Here is a 22,425-nt window from a genome sequence, read left to right as displayed (position 1 = left end):
CAAACACAGGAAGACATTAGATTTCTCACCCATTTCTTTTTAATTTCTTTGTAATTTGCACACTAAACAAGATGGAAAAGGAGGTTGATTTTTGTACAGAAGCATCAATTTCGAAATAAAATAAGAAAGATTCTCAGTTGCAGGCCTCTCCATTGAATTTCAACCTCTGAATGTGCCTATGTCTGTTCTCTCATGTATGGAGAGAGCTTGTGGAGCAAAGGTTGCAGCAGTGCTTGTTGCACTATTACACTTTCACATTGTTCCAAACACAATTTCAAGTAATTTCAGGTCTTAATAGCCTTTAATGCAACACTCAAGGCTTTGATGTTGAAGTTCAGGTTGGTTTCCACTTATGCATCACGTGGCCTACCTATAGACTACAAATCTTAGAATGAGAATAGCAGAATGTTAGAATGAGAAAAACAATCCTTTAGTTTTGTGCTTTGTGTGTGTTTCTTGGAGTTTTGGATTGATACTGACTTATCATCTGCTGCTCTCAGCTTTAGGTTACACTTAGCATTGGATCATAAATTGACATTGTAACATTGTGCTGCTAATTTAAAATATATGTATTTGATTATGAGATTACAGGATGGTAAAAACAGATTAAGTTTTAACAGTTTTAATTTAGTTTTAGTGCAGTTTTAACAAAACAGCCCAAGCAGCAGCTTTGTACAGCAACAGATGAATTATTAGCATTTCAAAATAAGAGGCAGGATCATGGCTCTGTGGATTGTATTGGCTTGTAGAGCAGAGTGGTCACATACTTCTTTTTGTATCGGTGGGTGGCACTGAGGACCATCACGCCATCCTGAAAGACAATGACAAGAAGAGTATTTTGATCGAAATGTGGTTTGTAGCTGAGATTTACACTATTCAAGCAGAAATTCATTATAAAAAGAAGTTAAGCTACAGCATTAAGATTTAATTTCAAAATGATAGAAATATGATTTGATTGATATGATTGTTTGCTTTACTACAGAAAGTATGAGAAAGTCATTAAATACTACGCTTTAGATTCAAGATAAAGTGGATTCATGTGCTGTGTGTGTTGTATTTCGTATGCGTCCATTTATGTCCACCACTTTGATCAAAGTCCATGTGGTTGTCCAATATATGTTGTTTCACAGACAGAGCCTGTTGAGCTATAATTCCCATGGAATTTCACAGCGAGGAACAATGATACACTAGAGTTAGCACCTCGCCGTTGTCGGGCTCTGCTAACCAGTCATGCTGCCGCTTACGTCCTTGCATGTCAGAGCTTCATCATTTTATCCTATTAGACATTTCTGTGACATTGTGAAAATAGAGATAACTATTCTTGATTTATGGCTGAAAAACAGACTGTATAAAAGAAGTGGAAGTAAAGTTAGGTTCCATAATTCAAAGTAAACTCACTATGTACAACTAAGTGATGACGTCATCTTAGTAGCAAATTGCATTAGTAGCGTGGTAGCTAGGCCGCAGTAGCAACCTGTCAATCACAAGGTAGCCACGCCCTAAAACATACTCTGCTTTGTGGTCTATTTAATCTAAATGGGATCATAATTGACTAAATGAACATCATGCTGTAATGAAGAAGACTTGAAATTATTGATGGAGACCATAAACTCCTACAGTGTTTACTGAGGTAATAAATGAAGTGAGAATCTGACATTGAATTATGTGTGTTGGGGTACTAGCAGGAGAAGATTCGGTTATCAACAGATAATTATTAATAGCAATATAATTATTGCTATTAATAATTATATTTAATATATTATTATGATATGATCATACATGTACGGGGCACCATCCCTGAAATCAGGGAAAAAATAACCGAAAACTGTACTCTCAATATAAAGGTTTTATACTCACATGCCAATCATTGTGATCATTGGCATAGAAGTAAAAAAAACAATTGAACAATTAAAAACCTTCACAACCTGCTGTTATCCAGTGACATATACACAACAAGCACAAGAGACTGCTATTTATAATATAATAAGATTTATTAAATCAGTTATAATGATCACAATCAATAACACTGCAATTAACAAAGCCTTATTACCTAACTACCTAAATATACACAAAGCTAAGCTAAACAAAAGCACATAGCACTAGTGCTACAGAGGCTGACAGTTTTTTAGCACAGGACCAGAGAGTTGTAGCACACCCTAAAAATGCAGAAGAAGCATCTTTATTACACTTTAACTCATTTTTACATAACAGGCGTTAAAACACTGCCAGTCTAAAGACTGTCTGCTGGCCACTGCTTTGTAAATGGCCTCCTGGCCCTCTGGGAAGTGGCCAGCCATTTTTACGCAACCTTGGGCGGGTCAAAGTCATGGACGTCGGAACTATTTTCTGAGAGGGGGGGCAGGATTTTTGTTGGGAGGGTCAGGGGAGAGACGCACACAATGATTAACTGGATAAACGGTCCGTGCGTTATGGCCATCCGACTTTCGCTTTGAAGTCAACAATCGCAAAACGGATAACGAGTCGTTTCTCGTTTTTCGCTTCAAAATAAAAGAACGAAAAACGGAAAAATGACTTGTATCCCGTTATTCGTTTTAAAAACGGAAAACGAGAAATGGAAAGCGACTCGTTAACTGATATTAGATATTGTGTTTATGAATGGGATTCGGGGATGAAATAACAGTGCCATTTTTCATTCCAGATTTTGCCGTACATCTTTTTTACCCGGAAGGCGCTGTGTTATGCCGCTAAATTACCTGAAAGCCTACTTTGAGACATTTAGAGGGAGCTGTAAAACACTGTTCATAAACGCTCTGAAACCTACTGTTTTAAACACGCACCAAAAGCGTTACGACGTGGACATAAAAGCGGAGCCTCTGCCTCTTCGCCGCCGCCACTCAGCTGTTGATCCCGGGAGCCGCTCCGTGAGTCGGTGTCCAGCTCATGGAACCTGCTAACAACAGCGATTAATTAACATAGTGTAGAGTTATGATTAGCGTAATGCGTAAGTCTCTCCTGCTTCCTAGTGTTGCGCAGCCAGGTGTTCAACCTGCGCAAGGCTGAGAAAGAGCGCTCGGATGCCGCGGGGAGGCTGATGGGGGGCGGATGGGAGGGGGTGCGGCCGCATCCCCCGCACCCCTAGTTCCAACGTCTATGGTCATAGTACCATCGTTCTACACGGAAAGATTTTTTTTTTTTATGGCTAAATCTACCCATAGCACCCCAACAAGGTTGGGGGAAATTTCCACTTAAGAAGTATTAATCGCCTAGCTATAAGAGATGCAAAGGCTATCATATTCTGTGCCCGGCGGTTCGGGTGAGTGTCTTGAGGGGTTATTCCAAATATGGCAGTAATTGCAGAAGATTCAATAGGTACTTGTAAAACATTTGAAAAAGTTTTAAATATTGACTGCCAGAAATTGCCTAATTTTGAACAATACCAGAACATATGCAAAAGGGTGGCTGGTGCTTGCCTGCATCGATCGCAAATGGGGTCAATACTAGGTGTAAACTTTGCTAGTCTCACTTTTGACCAATGAAGGCGATGCATGACCTTGAATTGGATAACTGTGTGTCGTAGGCAGATGGAAGAGGAATGTATTCTATCTAAAGCTTTTTCCCCACATCTTCTCAGAAAGTTCAAGCCCCAAATCATTCTCCCATTGAGTCTTTAATGATGTCAAAGGCTTCAAATTGTATGTATTTAGTAAGGAATATATCTTCCCAATATTTCCTTTGGAGCCTGAATCAAGCTTCAGAATGGAATTTAGGAGAGTATTGGGTGGTTGAGATGGGAATTGAGTAAATGATGTAGAAACGAAGCTACGGAGCTGCAAAAATCTAAAAAGATGAGAGTTTGGGATGTTAAACTTAAGCTTCAGTTGTTCAAAAGATGCAAAGATATTATTGACAAATAGATTCTCTATTGTGGTGACTCCTCTATTGGCCCATTCACGAAAAGTACTGTCTATGATTGAAGGCAAGAACTGGTGGTTTTTTGCTATAGGAGCACAGGTCGGCAGATCCTTGAGAGAAAAACTTTGTCTGAACTGTGTCAGAATTTTGAAAGACTGTTTCACAATTGGATTTGAGGTGAGTTTAGATATGGAGTCCGAAAGGGGGAGTTTTGAGCATAGAAGTGAGTGTAAGGAAGTATGTGGACAGGAGGAGTTTTCCATTTGTAACCACTCAGGATTATCACCAGATGGAGAGCCCTTCCAAAACAGCATAGATCTAATATTGGCAGCCCAGTAATATAACTGGAAGTTAAGAAGGGATAGTCCTCCGTACTTGCGACGCCGTTGTAAAATCCCTTTCCGTATTCGGGGGGTTTTCTTGTTCCATATGAATCCCGACACTAAATTGTCCACCGACATAAAAAAGGATTTAGACAGATGTAGGGGAATACATTGGAAAACGTACAGGAATTTAGGCAAGACATTCATTTTAATTATGTTAATTCTGCCTCCTAGTGACAGGGGGAGTAAACTCCAGCGTTCCATATCTCGCTTGAGGTTAGTCAGTAGTGGTGAAAAGTTAGCTTTAAATAGGTCTTTAAAGACATGCGTTATCCAGATTCCTAAATATTAAAATTTTTGGGGACTGACCTTAAATGGGAATAAACCAAAATCGATTTGCTTAGCTGCTATATTCATTGGCATAATTTCGAATGTAGATTAATTTTGTATCCCGATATTTTGCTGAATTCTTCAAGCAAGTCAAGAGTATTTGGAAGACTAGTTAAAGGATAAGACAAATATAAAAGCATGTCATCAGCATATAAAGAGTCCTTATTATTCGAGTCATATCTCCGTATTCCCTTTATATTGATTTCGCCACGTACTGCTGACGCCAGTGGTTCAATCGCAATAGCAAACAGGAGTGGTGACAGAGGACAACCCTGCCGGGTGCCACGACGCAGAGGGAAGTAAGAGGAGAGGTTATTGTTTGTTCGAACAGCTGCAAGTGGAGAGGAATACAGAATTTTAATCCAGGAAATGAGTTTTTCACCAAAACCAAATTGTTTCAGAGTATAAAAGAGATAATCCCACTCCACCCGATCAAATGCCTTCTCGGCGTCAAGCGATAGTAATATTTCTGGGACATCAGGTGGAGTGGGACCATAAAGAACATTAAATAAGCGTCTTGTGTTAAAAAAGGAGTGACGACCTTTAATAAAGCCAGTTTGATCGTCCGCTATAATTAAGGGCAAGACCGCTTCTAAGCGGCAGGCCAGCATTTTGGAAAGAATTTTACTGTCTACATTTAATAGCGAGATGGGACGGTAAGAGCCACAATTTAGAGGGTTTTTGTCTTTTTTAGGAATAAGAGAGATGGTCGCTTGTCGCATAGTTGGAGGAAGAGATCCAGTGAGGAGCGACTCCTCAAAAACAGAGAGCAGAATAGGGGACAGCTGGTCCGCAAATTTTTTAAAGAATTCGCTTGGGAATCCGTCAGGTCCTGGGGATTTTCCAGCTTGCATGAGTTTAATGGCATTCATGAGTTCCTGTACAGAAAATGGTTTGTCTAGTTCGGATGCAGTTTGGTTATTGATTGTGGGGATATTTATTTTACTGAAAAAAGACTCAAGTAGAGCATGGTCCTCAAGAGACTCACTATCATACAGCTTTGAGTAGAATCTGTGAAAACATGAATTAATCTCAGAGCGATCCATATGTTTAGTGCCCAGTTCATCGTTTATCTCAGCTATAGTTCTATCCACAGTTTTCTGGCGAAGCTGATGGGCAAGAATCTTCCCTATTTTCTCCCCACATTCGTATATTTTACTCTGTGATTTATTTATCAGATTTTCAATGTGTCTCGTTGATAGCAGATTGAACTCGGTTTGAAGAGTCAATCGCAATTTGAATAAATCATCCGACGGGGTGACAGCAAGAGTAGTATCCAATTTAAGAATATCATTTGTTAGCTCCTCGAGTTTCATATTGCGACGTCTTCTTTGCTGTGCACTGTATGATATTATTTGCCCTCTTAGATACGCCTTCATGGATTCCCACACTGTTAAACGAGACATTCCGGGGGTCTGATTATGCTCGAGGAAGAAAGTTATTTCAGAGGAAATAAATTTAACAAAGTCTTCATCTAAAAGTAGTAAAGTGTTAAAGGAGAAATCCGGTCATTTTTGACCCCATTGTCGTTGTCCTCAGGGTCATCCCGACTTATTAGAAGCAAAAAACCAGACAAAAATTGACGTTGCCTAGCCCGAGATCTGTACCTGCCTGGCAGCCTTCCAGACTCGCTCCAATGCTAACCCATTGGGGCACGTTATATCTGCTTTCCTGGGCCTCAGAAAACAATTCCAAGACCTATGCAACACAGGTTGGGTCCGTACGAGACACCACGGTGCTCGTTTAGCTCAAATAGTGTGGCAAAACAACATAAATGTGTATTTTAGCATGAAGTTACTCACCTCAAATCACCCCGTAGACGTTAGCAGTAGATAGCCGAGCGCCTGTCGTCCCTCCCAGTCACCGCAGAAACGAAAACGTTTTCCTCGTAGTTTTGATTTTGTATCCATAAAGAAACGACCGAGCTGTGCAGTCGTCCTGTCCTTAAGAAATCCAGGAAGCTGTTACGTCCATATGTATGACTGTTACAACATAGAAACGATAGCTTACAGCTAGTAACGTGCCGGGCGCTCGTCCGTCCCACTCACCACAGAAACGAAAACGTTTTCCTCGTAGTTTTGATTTTGTATCCATAAAGAATTGATCAAGCAGTGCAGTCGTCATGTCCGTAATAAATCCATGAAGCTGTTATGTCCATATGTATGACTATGTTACAACATAGCAACGATAGCTTCAACTAGTAACGTGCCGGGAGCTCGTCCGTCCCACTCACCGCAGAAACGAAAACGTTTCCCTCGTAGATTTTGTATCCATAAAGAAACGATCGAGCTGCGTAGTCGTCCTGTCCGTAATAAATCCATGAAGCTGTTATGTCCATATGTGTGACTATGTTACAACATAGCAACGACTGCTTACAGCTAAACAGTAGCCGAGAGCCAAAACAATGCACGTCTCGCGTAAGTTCCCGTCTGCCGTCCTCACTCTGGAGCTGTTTTCAAGCCAGTACAGTGAAAAATCTTGGACAGTCGCGCGAGGGTCACTTTGATCTCACTCTGTTGATGAGAGACTGCAGTCTGCACACGCGACACGCGACTCCCACTCGTGCTGTCAACACAACTAGCCTACTGAGACTGCGCGAGGTTTGTTGTCTTTGTAGCAGGTTCAACTGTCACACAGGCTAAGCAATCTTACTATGTAGGCTAGCGCTAGTTACACTGTCATATGGACATGACGGCACTGCTCGATGGAAAGAAGTTTTTCACTGTATTGGCTTGAAAACAGCTCCAGAGTGAGGACGGCAGACGGGAACTTGCGCGAGACTTGCATTGTTTTGGCTCCAGGCTACTGTTTAGCTGTAAGCAGTCGTTGCTATGTTGTAACATAGTCACACATATGGACATAACAGCTTCATGGATTTATTACGGACATGACGACTGCACTGCTCGATCGTTTCTTTATGGATACAAAATCAAAACTACGAGGAAAACGTTTTCTGTGGTGACTGGGACGGACGGACGAGCGCCCAGCACGTTACTAGCTGAAGCTATCGTTGCTATGTGTAACATCGTTGCTATGTGTAACATAGTCATACATATGGACATGACAGCTTCCTGGATTTATTACGGACAGGACGACTGCACAGCTCGGTCGTTTCTTTATGGATACAAAATCAAAACTACGAGGAAAACGTTTTCGTTTCTGCAGTGACTGGGAGGGACGACAGGCGCTCGGCTATCTACTGCTAACGTCTACGGGGTGATTTGAGGTGAGTAACTTCATGCTAAAACACACATATTTATGTCGTTTTGCCACACTATTTGAGCTAAACGAGCACCGTGGTGTCTCGTACGGACCCAACCTGTGTTGCATAGGTCTTGGAATTGTTTTCTGAGGCCCAGGAAAGCAGATATAACGTGCCCCAATGGGTTAGCATTGGAGCGAGTCTGGAAGGCTGCCAGGCAGGTACAGATCTCGGGCTAGGCAACGTCAATTTTTGTCGGGTTTTTTGCTTCTAATAAGTCGGGATGACCCTGAGGACAATGGAAATGGGGTCAAAAATGACCGGATTTCTCCTTTAAGTCGCCAAGGGCGGTCGTTGGCTTGAGAGATTGGTAAACAGAGTCATCAACAGGGGAGCGTGGTCTGAGATAACTATGGCTTGGTACTCACACTTTCTTAATAGTGATAGAAGGCTTTTATCCAAAAATAAATAGTCTATGCGCGAGTATGTTCCGTGGACCGGAGAGAAGAAGGAATAGCTTCTAGCCGTAGGATTCTGAAAGCGCCACACATCAGCTATGCCATTCGTGTTAAGAAAAAGCTGCAGTTGAGATGCTGCGATGGATTTGGATACATTCCTAGTCGAGCTGCGGTCCAGAGTAGTTGATAATGTGCAGTTCATATCGCCTCCGAGGATGAGATGATGTGTATCCATGTTGGGGATTTTAGCGAAGAAATTTATAAAAAAGGAGCTGTCATCCCATCCATCCATCCATTTTCTACCGCTTATCCTGTATTTAGGGTCACGGGGGGGCTGGAGCCGATCCCAGCTGTCATTGGGCGAAGGCAGGTTACACCCTGGACAGGACGCCAATCTATCGCAGGGCCGACATATAGAGACAGACAACCATTCACACTCACATTAACACCTACGGGCAATTTAGAGTCATCAATCAACCTATCCCCATCCTGCATGTCTTTGGACTGTGGGAGGAAGCCGGAGAACCCGGAGAGAACCCACGCTTACACGGGGAGAACATGCAAACTCCTCACAGAAGGAACCTGGGCCGACCTGTGGTGCATATACATTAACTAAGATGACTGGCGTGTTATACAGTCTACCCACCACAATTACATAACGCCCAGAGGAGTCTGTTTCAACCTTTGACATTACAAAAGGGATGTTCTTATTAACAAGGATGGCCACACCTCTAGATTTGGAATGAAAATTAGAGTGATATGATTGCCCGATCCATCCACCCCTGAGTCGAAAGTGGTCAAAGGTTCGGAGATGCGTCTCCTGGAGAAAAGCAATTCCCACATTTAATTTCTGCAAATGAGTCAGTACTTTCTTTCGTTTAGAGGGATGATTTAAAGATTTAACATTCCAGCTTATAAAGGTTACGTCACAATTGGTTAATTTGTTTGAGAAGTCCGTGTTAGCCGCAGCCATGTTCAAGAAAAGGGAAAGATTGGCGGTGCATTAAGTCTGCCTGTACTTGTGTCTTCAAAAGTACTAAAAGGACCTTTAAAGGATAAATAAGTATGAGCAATGAAACCAGAGAAAAGAAAAGAAAGAAAGAAAAAAAACTGAATGTAAACCCAGGTACAGTAATTCCCCAATACTCACCTGAAGGAACAAGGTGAATCCCAAACCCCTCGCAACAGTATCTACACATTTAAGTGCTTGTGTGAGGACGCACTAGCAGTACTAGAAGAAAAAGCTCTGCTGTAGAACATAGTTTTGTATTAGGTACCTTAGAAAATAAAATATTTCAATCTTTTTCAAAAGAAAAGAAAAAAAAAAACAGGTGATTGCTTGCTGAGCATAAACAGAGAATAAAATTATACTGATAGAGGCACACGACAGTATTAATCAACTTGCTGAACCTGTTGTAAACAAAAAAAAAGAGTGAAAAAACAGCACTGTTTTGATACATATGTGCTCTCTACCTCTTCCTCTGGGACAAACTGGGGCCATTTGGCTCTGTAACAGTCAAGGTGATGTGTTTGCCTGACAGAGTGGACATCACCCACCTTATTCAGACGTGGATTTCACATGTTCTTACTCCTTTCAAGTCAAGATCAGTCTTTTGAAGATCCCGGTAAGATTCTGCTTTTCACGTAAACCATGGCTTCTCCGGCATTTTGAAACTGTTTTTCAGTCCCGTTATGCGTAATCCGGAGCCGTGCTGGATAGAGAAGACCGTATTTGACACCCTCTCGTCCTTGAAGTAGTCGTCTCACCTCGCTGAAAGCGGACCTGGCCTGCACGACGCTGGGGGGATAATCAGGGAAGATGGAGATGTCCGTCCCTCTGAACCGGAGCGGCCCGGACTCTCTCGCGCGGCGGAGGATGTCGGCACAATCCTGGTAGTAGTGGACTTTTGCCACAATGACACGGGGTCTGCCGTCCTGGCTTCTCGGCTGTAGCCCCCTGTGGGACCGATCGATCAGGACATCTTTGTCTAACTTCAGCGCTTCTTTTAGTAGTTTGGAGACAGCTGTCGGTGTGCTTAAGTCTGGAGTTTCTGGGACGTTTAGTATACGGATGTTGGAGCGTCTCATTCTTCCTTCCATATCAAGGCACTTCTTCTGCAAGTTGCCGACTTCTGTCTCGAGTTTCCCGACTTTAGTCAGCAAAGATGTCACGTCGTCTGAACATGATGAGAGCCCCTGCTCCATATGCGCCACTGTTGTTTTCATCGTCTCCACGTCGGCGCGAATAGCCGCGGTGTTGTTTGCTAGCTCCGTTCTTACTGCCTGTAGCTCGGCTTTAATGTTTTGAAAATCGTCAGCCAGAGCGGTCTTGAGCTCCGACCTGAGCAGCATAGCAATGTCCATTTTCAGTTCCGTGAGGATTTCTGCTTTCAGGCTCGCGGGCTCCATTTGGTCTTCAGGCTCAGGTGTATCACACCTGGATGGTGATTCACTCGGGTTTGAGGCTTTGGGCCCAGTAGCGTTAGCTCTTTTTCTGAACTCGAATTTCCGCAAGTTGTAGGACATCTACGCTGCAGTTTCTCAATAAAAATAACGTGTATTGAAAAAAAAAGTTTGCTCAGAGCGGTGTGTAATGGTTTTTCGTTGATATAAGGTGCCTAAAAAATCGTTTTGACCTGAAATTCAGCAGAGCATGTTGCTTCTGCTGCCTACTCCATTGCCGGCTAACCACGCCCCCCTTTGTTCCTTTGTTCTGACCGCATGTGAAGGCTTTTGGCCTCCATGCAGGCCGTTCTTTGTTCTCTTTGGTGAGGTCTCAACATTTGAAACCAGAGGAGTCGCCCCCGATGGCCAGTAGACAGAATGTAAGTTTAAGGCACTTCACAGCTTTGGCTTTAATTATAATTATTATTATTATTATTATAAGAACTGTAAGTTACCGCCTGCCAAAAACATGTTGGTGCATTCACAGTGACCTTTGACCACCACTTTCTAATCAGTTCATACTTGAGAGCCTTGAGTGGACATTGGTGCCAAAATGTGAGAATGTTCCTCCCGTGTGGACAACCCATGATGCCTCTGGGCCACGGCTGTGGCCAGCGCGGAGGCGTGAAAGAAGCACATACAGTGGGCCCTAGTTTCGTGGCGCAGTGCAGGGCGGCACAGGGTGGCGGAGCAAAGATGGGTGTGGCGGCGCAGCAAGGGGAGGCGTCACAGATTCAGCTTGGTGTAGCGGAAGTTTCGTGGCAAAAAGCCTCACCAAGACTTCGCCAAAAGCCCGCCAGCTCCAACCTTGTCTACTCTTGGCGTAAGGCGCAAATAAAGTCCATTCATTCAAGGCGAATTACAGCTGGCGGAGTGGAAGTTTGGCTGACCGGCGTGCAGTGCGTACACGTCGCCAAGACGTGTACAGGCAGGTTTCCACAGTTCCAGGCACATTTAAATGCAATAAATAATCACAACAAACACTATTTAATGCAACTAATTGAATCAACACGTGAATTTATATCTATATAGATTGCCCCGTCATATCTGACGTCAGATCAAAGGCGGATGGCACACGTCACGGAAACTCAGCCATCTCGGAAATTGCACTGAACCTCCCCTGATGAATTAAAGGTGAGGAGAGGAGCTCATTTGATTGGCGAGATCTGAATCGGCTGTATTAATCCCTTTCCACGCCTTGTCTCCTCCTCGTCTCCCACTCACGCCTTCTTCTCCTCCCTCTTTCCCACTTGCGCGGGTGGGCGAGACGGGAGGCGTGCCTGCACTTGCCTGCGCTAGCTTGCGCGGTGCACGAAACTTGCAAAGTCCAGGCGGACACACCCCGTCGGCGTGGCGCAGGTGCGCTGCGCGTTGACTACGCCTAGTCTACGAAACTAGGGCCCAGTATGATACAGGAGGATTGGTTACCTTGATGGAGAGTGCATACAGGTGATTAAGCATCACGTGATTGGGCTCTGGAAGCAGCGTCGGGTCACACTGATGAGGGGATGAGAGAGGGGATCAATTTGACTAAATTGCATGCTGTAGTAACAGGTTGTCGGTGCACGCCTGAGACATGCATGTATTCCAGCATCAAGCCTGTACTTACGGAGATACCTGTATCCTTGTTGAGCAGAACTTGCAACAGGTGGGGAGGTAAGATAGGAGGATGTTTGATTCTGTCCTCTGGCTTGGTCACATACGCATCCTGGAGGTAGGGGCCAGGAGGGGAACTGGACAAGTCTGGGAGAGAATTAATACACAACACAACTTTGTGACATCAAGAATCAGGTAGAAAGTAGGATTGGGATGATATAGGATATTATCGTGGATCATATTAATGGCTGTAGGATATCGTGGATGGATTTTTAAAATTTGATCATGTGGGAGGTGAAGTAGGGGAATTGAAACTCAGAGCAGAGAAAGGTCATCATTTATCATCCTTTATATCATAACGTATCATTTATTGTTGTTTAGAGTAGATTATCAGTGTATTTTCTTGCCATTCACTCGCAGAATGCAGAAAAAATACACAAGACACTGAAACTATTGCTAAAGATGATTCATTTGTGTCATTAATTCATTAATTTGTGTAATTAACACATTAATGCTGTTGGCTCACTTGATGGGATGTTCGGGTATAAACAAACAAAGATGGAGCAATCAATAAACAAGCAGTGCTTTGTACACACTGCAGGAAGGACTTTTTGTTTTGGACTTGGACTTTTTGATGTTGGGCTCCCAGACCGTGGTGGAGAAGCAGTGTTGTCTCCTGGGCCGAAGCCTTCTCATGCTCCGGGGCTAACTGCCTCACAAAACTACTGCGACACAACCACTGCAGCAATGTGACGTTAACCTCATCAGTTGAGCCTAATAAGCCACCCAGCTGTAACAATAAAATGATGCAGATTGCAGAAGCATGTTAAATTCATCGCTAGCTGCAGTGTGTGAGATAAACAGATAAACAGTCTAGTGAGTCTCCAACACATCAACAAAATCAGCTGTCAAGTTGTCAGCTTTATGTCTGCCTGCTGCATTCTGGTCAGGGTTTCCACCAATGTATTATAGCCCAACGTAATGTTAGCTAGGGTCTGGTGAGTGAGAGAGCGAGATAGAGGGGGGGGACAGCGAGATAGGGGGGGGGAGGGGGGGGGGGGGGGGTGTCCTCCATTTCCACAACAATAAACAGAGAAGAAAATGGTCCCTAGTATTTATGCTTTATTCATGCTGGGAGACCTTAGAATGTATTATGATCTTATTTAAGATAATTTGATGGTGTTTTTATGCATGGATGATTATCAGAATAATATTGTGAATCGCATTATCTTGGCCAGGATAATCGTGACATGATTTTGTATCATCCCATGACTAGAAGAAATAATTCTTCAAAGTTAGCAAATGTTGATGAATACTTCTCTAAAAGCAATTGTTCAAAAAATGTTTAAGTTACAGGGCTCCAGACTAACCTTTTGCATTGGTTGCACTGGTGCGCCAAACTTCTTTTTTAAGGTGCACCAGCGCAAAATTTAGGTGCACCCACCTTTTTCATCGTGTCGCCTTTAACGCAAAAAAGTCACCTTTTTATCGCTCTCCTTTTACATAATGACGCCCCCCTTATGGCCTAGGTTAACTGCAGCACCATCAGCACCCAGAGCAATCCTTTTCTCCAGCCAATCTGCACACTGATGCCCAAGCGCAGCAAATGCTTGCTTTGTGGCAGTATACATTCCTAAAGAATAAAAAGATCATACAGGTCACTAGCCTATAGATTGCAAATGGAAAACTGTTTATGTGATCTTAGCCTAGCCTACTTATATTTTTACTTGGGTTATTCATTTTTAATAATATTAGGAATAGGCTATTATACAATTTACTATTCACGATCTCTCATGCTGTAATGTGCGCCTTCAAACACTGTGCGTGTCCATGCTCCACCTCGACATGTCTAATTAACATGTTGACCGGCCTCCCTTTCCGCAAAATGCGGCAGTAGACAATAACGCACTCCTTCGTAGAGACGTCTGTGTCGCCGTCAATCATGAATGACGTGTACGTGGCGTTTCCAACCTCCGCAGCCGTCTTGTTCTTCAGTGTGTCGGCATTTTTTTCATCATAATTTCTGACTTAAATTTGGTGAACAGCAACTCCTCCTTTGCAATATTATATGTGACATCGAATTTTATAATCATTTCAGATTCCTCAGCGGACCTGATTGATACAGCCTGACGCTGAAATGCAGCTGGGAGAGGGGCCACTTTGTTAACACACTTATCACGGAATGTAGTATTCTTTTTGGACATATTGCGCTTTTTCAACGTCTCAATGCGAAATGTTGTTGACTCTTCCACAAACGCACTATTACCGGCCATATTCTGACCGCACTCCCGACATAAATGCAGTGCATTGAGTCCCTTTCTTTATCGTACATCAGCCAGGGAAATTGCTTCAACCAGTCCTGTCTGAAGGCATATTTTTTGACTTTTTAATTAGAGTCTCCGGGCCAGGCTTTCTGCCTCTCTTCATTTCGCATGGTCGCACTCTGGAGCCCTGAGTTAATTTGACTATAATCACGGACACTGACTTTACTTTACCAGGTTAAGGGTCACACAAATCATTTATTCAAATATGGCCTACATATAATTAAAGCTAATTAAAACACTTTTTAGTGATATCTGGTGTGTTTGAAAGTAGTTATTAATCAATAAATACAGGCGCCAGTACCTGCAATGTCTGCAGAATCCTCCGAGTCGATCCTGAGGGCATCAAAGACTTCAAAGTCAGTTCTCTTCACCTGGATTACATTATTAACTGTGCCAGTTTTAGATGTCATCACAGCCTGAGAGAGAATGGTAACAGAAATTTGATACAGACACTGTGTGTGTGTGTGTGTGTGGTGTAGGCACTTGTACAGACATGGAAAAATACCACTACATTGGTGATCTATTACGTAGTATTATATATTAAATAAAAAGGTGGGTGATCTCTAAAACTTAAACTCACCCCAGTCGGATCCAAGGTCCACTGACCGTCTACACAGAACTTGTACTGGTGCTCTCCCTCTGGCAGGTCCACAATAGCCACAAAGTTTTTCTGACTGGGTTTAAAAAGACAATCATGTGTTACATTTTCATCAGTACATACATATGATGGACTATGTTGTCAAGCAGTCAAACTACCTTTTGTTGAGAGGGATCTTGGTGGCCCAGTTGTTAAAAGAGCCGGACACAAAGACTTCTTTGGCAGCCCCTGGCCACCTGAACATAGTTGGACTTGCCAGTGTAGGACTTTTGCTGTCAATCTCTAGGTCCTGCTGCCAGGCCAGAAATTCCTGTATTTCCTGTGGAGCCTGAACAGATGATCAATGTATTGTTGGCATGTTAATGAGAGCAACTTCAGCCGCTGCATCTGTTCCACAACACAACACTTCCTGACTGATTGACTGGTAGGGTTGGGTATCGAGAATCGAGTATCGATTGGAACCGGGACTAGCTTTCCGATTTTCCGAATCATTCAAAAGTTTAAATTTCAATTCCTAGTTTCGATACCCAGTCCGCCGACCGGAGAAGAAGAAGCCGCTGAACACCAACAAAGAAGTGTCCACCGGAAGTGTTTGCGTAACCGAGTGAGTCGTGCATTGGTTAGCGTGCGTCGGCGGTCAAAAGTGTGGCTTGACCTTTCTAAAAACAACGAAATCTCGGCAAAATGCAACACTTGCAACAAGATTATTTCGTGAAAAAGCACCTCCTCCCGAGTGCATAGAGTAGAAAAAAATGTGTGCCCCGTCTTTGCTGCACCGACCGTCCTCCGCTCCCGCTTCCTCTGGCTCCGGGTCCGACCCCCATCGTGGCACCGCAGTGGCTGCACTGCAGTCCAAATCCGGAAAGTTAAACAATAAATAATGTCTTGCGCCAACATTGAGGCAGCTAACAAATTAGCCCACGTATTTTTTCAGACAATTTACGACCTGAGACTGCTAATGTTAGCCAGGCTGGTGACTCCACAATGTGCTCCACAAAGGAGAAGATGTCGGTGCAACAAAAGGAAGGTTTTACAAGTTGTTTCTTATTGTTTATTTGCTATTCTGCACCAGGTTAGCACATCAGTGGGAGCACGGTAACATGTTAAAGTACCTGCAGCATCATACACTCATGTGTAAATGTGTTTTCATGAGGTTTTCAAAAATAAAGCTCTCTTGAGGAAAGTGTACCCCTGTGAAAATGTATTCATAATTTATAATATTTATATTCAAGTTCAAGAGAAATTCATAGTAAAGTTCATAAAAAGTAAAAAGTTCATAGAATTAAAATTGATGGAGAATGTCAGACTATTGTGTAACACGTAACCCTTTAAAGAAGGAAGAATAGTAATTAGATTCACTGGCCAGAGATATCAGAAGTCCTAAGATCGACTACGGAGCCCAGGATTGACCAGCCGATAGCACAGAAACGACACAAACACAGTTTACTTTTTAAGGAACAACGATGCTTCCCTATTTATTACAGGATGGGAAGACCACATTAATAACACAGTTTATTACAACTCTTACCCGGGTAAGTATAGAAAATAAAAAATAAAATGAAGTTTTGCAGCTGCTTTTGTTTCTAAGTTTCAGTTCAATCAACACCTAATTGGTGGAAAATTAGTCCAACCTCACTTGTGTGTGGGTGTGTAACAGTGTAAAAGGATTCAGGGTATCCTCCAGGTACTGGCTCGCCATCAAACATCGACTGGCTCCAATATCCAGGTAGGTCCAAATCTCAATGGGGTCCAATGAAAAAACCTGACCTACGATTATTAGGATCAGAGCATTCATTTTAATTTTCTCAACTCTCAATGAATTATAGAACATAAATCTACACAAACTATTTCAATAGAGAATAACTATTTTTACTGAATTACTGTTGTAATATGACATCACAATTCTCAATAATAAAATAAACAACACTCAAATATCAGAATGTTATTCACCATATTATGTTATTGAAATAACTTCTCAAAATCAACAGTATCAACATATTCTTTGCTCTTTACATGGTAATTAGCACACAAACAATAGTCGTCCGGGGGATTTCTCCAACGGTTTCCTCTGAGTTTTATCCACGTTTTTTGATTGTTTCACCGTTCCAATGTGTGTCGTGACTCAACTCTTTCCTAGCAGCTTCAGAGAACGTGAACCTGCTCCAGCCTCCGATCGGGTCAATGGGCGGGAGCTTCTCTTCTGATTGGATGAAAGACCGTCTCCAACCCAGCTCTTTCAGATTAAAACTCTATAACTTATTTTGTTACAGTTCTATTTCTTTTTAAGTGAACATACATTTTTTTAATCATTAACAAAACATATTTAATTAATTGATTTTTCCACTATGATTTTCACTGTTTTTAATTCAACTGTTTGTTTTTAATGTACAATTAACTATTTTTTAATACAGATATTTAACCTGGGTTACAATTGCATTCAGAAAGACCATTGGTTAGCTAGCTCATTTAAAATATCCTAAACTTTTTTTACCCTGCCTCTTAAAAGAATCGGAATCGAGAATCGTTTGGAACCGGAATCGCAACAAGGAATCGGAATCATTCAAATTCAAACGATACCCAACCCTATTGACTGGTCGGCTAAGAGGGAGCTGAAGAAGGAGTCAACTGGTTTGTGTGTTTGTATGCTTTTGAAAAATGTACAGTTTGTGTTCTTGCAAACTCTGGGCAAATTTTGGGTAAGTTCTGTTTAAGCTACTACAAGGAACTTTTTATTTTCAGCCTGGGACGATGTAGGATATTATCCATCCATCCGCTTCCCGCATAGCGCTTATCCTGTATTCAGGGTCACGGGGGGCTGGAGCCGATCCCAGCTGACATTGGGCAAAGGCAGGGTACACCTGGACAGGTAACTAGTCTATCACAGGGCCGACATGTAGAGACAGACAGGTAACCAGTCTATCACAGGGCTGACATGTAGAGACAGACAGGTCCATCCTGCATGTCTATGGACTCTGTATATCATCCCATTCCTAGTCACGTGTGACTTGAAAAAGCCTTGCGGTCATTATTGTGTATCAATCCTTTATTTATGCAGAGAGACCTTAAGATTTATGATCATCTTATCTACGATTATTTCATTGTTTTTGAAAAAAAAAAGATGAGCTGGCTCTCAAATCTCAGATTCTTACCAGCACCTGAATGCCACAACAAAATCGGGGCCTCTCTCCCAAAAATGTTACTTTGTGCACAATGTATTGGTTCAGCTTTACGGGGTAAAAAAAAGTCCATTAAATAATTAATGTGAAAGACTATATAGTCCAAATGGGAGATCTGAAACTGGTAAGACCTCCCCTTGAAGGCGAAGTGGAGGAATTGCCTGTGGTGAGGTGCAATTGGAATTGGAAAATATGCATCTTTCAGGTCTATGGTTGTAAACCAGGTGTCTTGCTGGAGTCTTTGTAATACCACTGCTGTGTGAAGCATATTGAATTTGAATACCTTTGGGTGGCTGTTCAACGGCTGTTCAAAGTCCACCCCTCTTCGAAATTCAAAAATATGTGGAATAGAACCCGCTCTCTCCTGATGGTGGCCCTAATTGCTCGATGACCCCCTTTTCCAGGAGGGCCTGGACCTCTTGGCGTAGGGCCAGAGCCTTGCCCTAGTCCTTCATCACGGTCATCTTGACCCCTTGAAATCTCGGTGGTCGGCGGTTGAATTGAATGGTGTACCCTTTTGACAGGGTTGATACCACCCAGGGGTCTGTTTTCGTTGCTTCCCAGTAATCGAGCTGTTCTCTGGTGAAGCGTCCGACCGCCAGACTGTAGACATCACTGCCTACCTCCTCGCCCCCTCCGACTCTGAAAGGGGGGATACTCAGGTGTGCGCGGTTCCCTGCGAGATGTGCGCGAGGTGTGCGCGGTTCCCTGCGAGATGTCACCTGTGCAAAGGTCCACGTTGTTGGCTGAGGAGCAATGGGCCTCTGTCCCAAACTGATCTGCGGCGCAGGCTAGCAAACTGCTGCCTGGTTCTTGTTACTTGTAGGCTGCACTCCAGTGTTTGCTGTGCGGCAGGCCCAAAGAATTGTCCTGGAAACACTGTGAGGGAGTGATACCACCCAGGGGTCTGTTTTCGTTGCTTCCCAGTAATCGAGCTGTTCTCTGGTGAAGCGTCCGACCGCCAGACTGTAGACATCACTGCCTACCTTCTCGCCCCCTCCGACTCTGAAAGGGGGGATACTCAGGTGTGCGCGGTTCCCTGCGAGATGTGCGCGAGATGTGCGCGAGATGTGCGCGAGATGTGCGCGAGGTGTGCGCGGTTCCCTGCGAGATGTCACCTGTGCAAAGGTCCACGTTGTTGGCTGAGGAGTAGTGGGCCTCTGTCCCCAAACTGATCTGCGGCGCAGGCTAGCAAACTGCTGCCTGGTTCTTGTTACTTGTAGGCTGCACTCCAGTGTTTGCTGTGCGGCAGGCCCAAAGAATTGCCCTGGAAACACTGTGAGGGAGGGAAGAGCCTTCCTGCAGGGCTCAGACAGTGGTGACTGAGCAAACCATATCTGCACTGTGCCAGGGACGACATTAGTCTCCCTAGCTCTCTCGCCATATAGGCAAATGCCTTCAGTGAGGCCTCACTCGGGACTTCCGCCGACTGGTCTGTTCCAGAGGTCTGGAGGGTCTGTGTTGGGGACAGTATGAGGTGCGACATGGAGTTGCCTATATGCGCCACTCACGCTGCCAAGTCGTAGCCCTTTCTGGCCTCAATGCTTCATCAGGTGAGAAGATAAGGGTGGCTCTATACAAGGCATGCAGTCTAGGCCATGACTGGCTGCATCCTGCATACTAGCCAGGGTTCTGCAGTCACTGGGGAGATGGGAGAAACGTCTGGGGTCTGCCCAGCATAACTCCTCAGTGAAGGGCGCTGAAGGAGGAATGCTAAAATGATCTGTAGAAGGGGCCTGCCTGAAAAAGGTGCTCTGCCCATTTAAGCCCAGGCGTGCCAGCGCCATCTTCATCGCGAGTTTCATCGCTGATGTTTGGCTAGCAACTGAGCCCCTCGGTGAGCTGTGTCCGGAAGTATCCTGGGTGCAAGAGCCATAAGACTCCAGGGACCTCCGGAGTGTCTGCCCTGTGTTTCTGCACTTTTGGGGACCCTAAGCAACTCTTTGCAGGGGGTGTTTGGGGGTTCAATCCCCTCTCTAGTTGGGCTAGCCTCGCAGCCCGTGTTGCTACTCTCAGGAAACTGCAGTTTATGCAAGCCTGTTCTGTCACCCCTTGCCTTAAGTGCTCCACACCTAGACAGCTTGGACACTAATCGTGGCCATCCTCTGGCTAAGAGGGCGAGAAAAATCCCAGCTCCAACAGTTGGGTTTGAAAAGACACCAGCGTTTGTCCACGATAATATGTTTACACTCCAAACAACCTGCTTCCGCACAAGAAGATTTCAAGAGGTCACTTCCGGGCTGAGCGTACCTTAAGTACTGGGGGGGGGGGGCATACGCCACCCCTATCACCAGTGACTTTGTTGATATAAACACTCGACCCGCACGTGCATGTGATGGACATCCAGGTGCTGAAACATATGCAACATGCTTTCATGCAACCGGATCATGGATAACTTCAGCCAGGATGAAGGGAAATCCCGGCTTAATCCCTCATCTAGGTTTTATGCAATAGACCCCAGGTATAAACTTGTTATCATACCTTTGCATCTTCCCTTTGGAAAAGGTCTGGGTCCTCTGTGCTGTCAATCAGGATGTTGGGACGTGCCTCTTTCCCTCCTGGTTGTCCATCTCTGTACGACCTCTCACCCTGACCCCCACTGGACCTGTCACTGCTGCTGTTCCCCATTCTTTTGGCAAAAGAAAAAACATCAAGATCAAGTCAGTATCTCTGTATTCTGGGAGCAGTGGCGTCAGCAGATGGTTTTACCAGGTTTAACCCCTGAATGTTTCAAGTGTAACCCTGAACATCATTTGAAATGTAAGCCTGAGAAGATGAACAAAAAACATAATGTCTGTGAGTGAGCGATAGTGTTGGGAACGGTAGCATGGACTGATGCCACTGGCGTTCTCAATAGCTCAATTAGTGGAGCGACACGTTCGTAAGTTATTTTTCTTGTTGCACGCACAAACACTTTTCGTTTTAGTCCGCGTAAATGATGCGCTCGACTAAAGTGCATGGACCTAAATTACAGTTCCTCCTCTCCACGTTGGTGTGTGTGAGGGACCGTCTGGGCACCCAATGCTCATTAATTACCCTGACCACCTGCAGCTGCATTTATCAGATAAAGCGGAGCCACCTCCAAACACCTCCCTCTCCTGCAGCCAGAAGCTGGTGCAGCATCATCACGTACTATTTTGTGATTTATATATGAATGACTCTCTTCTCACAAATACATTTCAACACACACACAAATGGATATTGGTTTGTAAAAATGTAAAATAAATCCATTAACAAAAATAAGTTTTACAAACACATTTCTTAACCAAAAGTTAAAGAACTTTTTGTATGCAGAATAATATATACATTATTCTAATGATTGATGCATTCATGTGTTCATGACTTTGATGTTGCAGCTAGTGAAGGTGAAGCTCATTTTACTATTGTATAAACTGCTGGTATAGTTTAATCTGTACTAATACATCACCATTTATTAGTTGGTTGTGAATGCAGGAGGCGTTGTACTTGTTATGTCTTCCGGGTCAGAAAGTTTGGCCCTTAACTCCTTCATTAAGCTTTTTCATATTTCCCCCCCCCCCCCCCCCCCCATACTTTTTACTATGATTCTTTTTTCACTTTCTACTCTGACTTGTTTCCACTTTTCCAATTTTCACTATGACTTTTTCACTTTCAGCTTCTTCTTAAAAATTCAAGACAGCAATGGAGTGTAGCTTTAGTATTAAAGCATTCCCACGCATTTGAGCAGGAAATGCATTTTCTAGTTGGTTGTGAATGGAGGAGGCAGGTGAATGTTCTTCTGTGCACAAATTCTTTATTTTTCTACATATTACATCTTTAAAAATCCTCAAAATTCACTTTTTCAAGCATTTTCAAAGCTCATCTCATCATTCACACTTCCAGATAGAAACTGCATTCAAACTGTGAGATTAGGACTTTTTCCACTTGAATTCAACTTTGTCATATTATTCATACATTTGCACAGTCGCAGCTCAAATATTGGTCACTTAGCTTTTCAACAAAACCTACATTATTTCACAGTTTTTATATATTGTTATACATTATTCAAAGTTTTCAAAGGC

General features: G+C 43.5%; 1 protein-coding gene across 1 annotated transcript in view; it reads right to left on the bottom strand.

Moving 5' to 3' along the window:
- Window positions 1-12: 12 nt before the first annotated feature.
- prkab1b (protein kinase, AMP-activated, beta 1 non-catalytic subunit, b) overlaps window positions 13-22,425 on the bottom strand; it is a 35,100-nt gene continuing 12,687 nt past the window's right edge. The window contains exons 2-8 of the mRNA XM_084024279.1: window positions 20,867-21,014; window positions 15,368-15,537; window positions 15,192-15,285; window positions 14,913-15,027; window positions 12,301-12,434; window positions 12,120-12,188; window positions 13-811 (exon numbers count right to left, since the gene is read on the bottom strand). Coding sequence (XP_083880405.1) covers window positions 719-811; window positions 12,120-12,188; window positions 12,301-12,434; window positions 14,913-15,027; window positions 15,192-15,285; window positions 15,368-15,537; window positions 20,867-21,013 — 822 coding nt within the window. The 5' untranslated portion in view covers window position 21,014 and the 3' untranslated portion in view covers window positions 13-718. The remainder of the gene's footprint in view (window positions 812-12,119; window positions 12,189-12,300; window positions 12,435-14,912; window positions 15,028-15,191; window positions 15,286-15,367; window positions 15,538-20,866; window positions 21,015-22,425) is intronic.

Source organism: Eutrigla gurnardus (genome assembly GCF_963514095.1).
Source record: "Eutrigla gurnardus genome assembly, chromosome: 13".
Taxonomy (NCBI): domain Eukaryota; kingdom Metazoa; phylum Chordata; class Actinopteri; order Perciformes; family Triglidae; genus Eutrigla; species Eutrigla gurnardus.
Note: the sequence above shows the minus strand (reverse complement) of the source record. Positions and strands in the feature narration are given on the sequence as shown.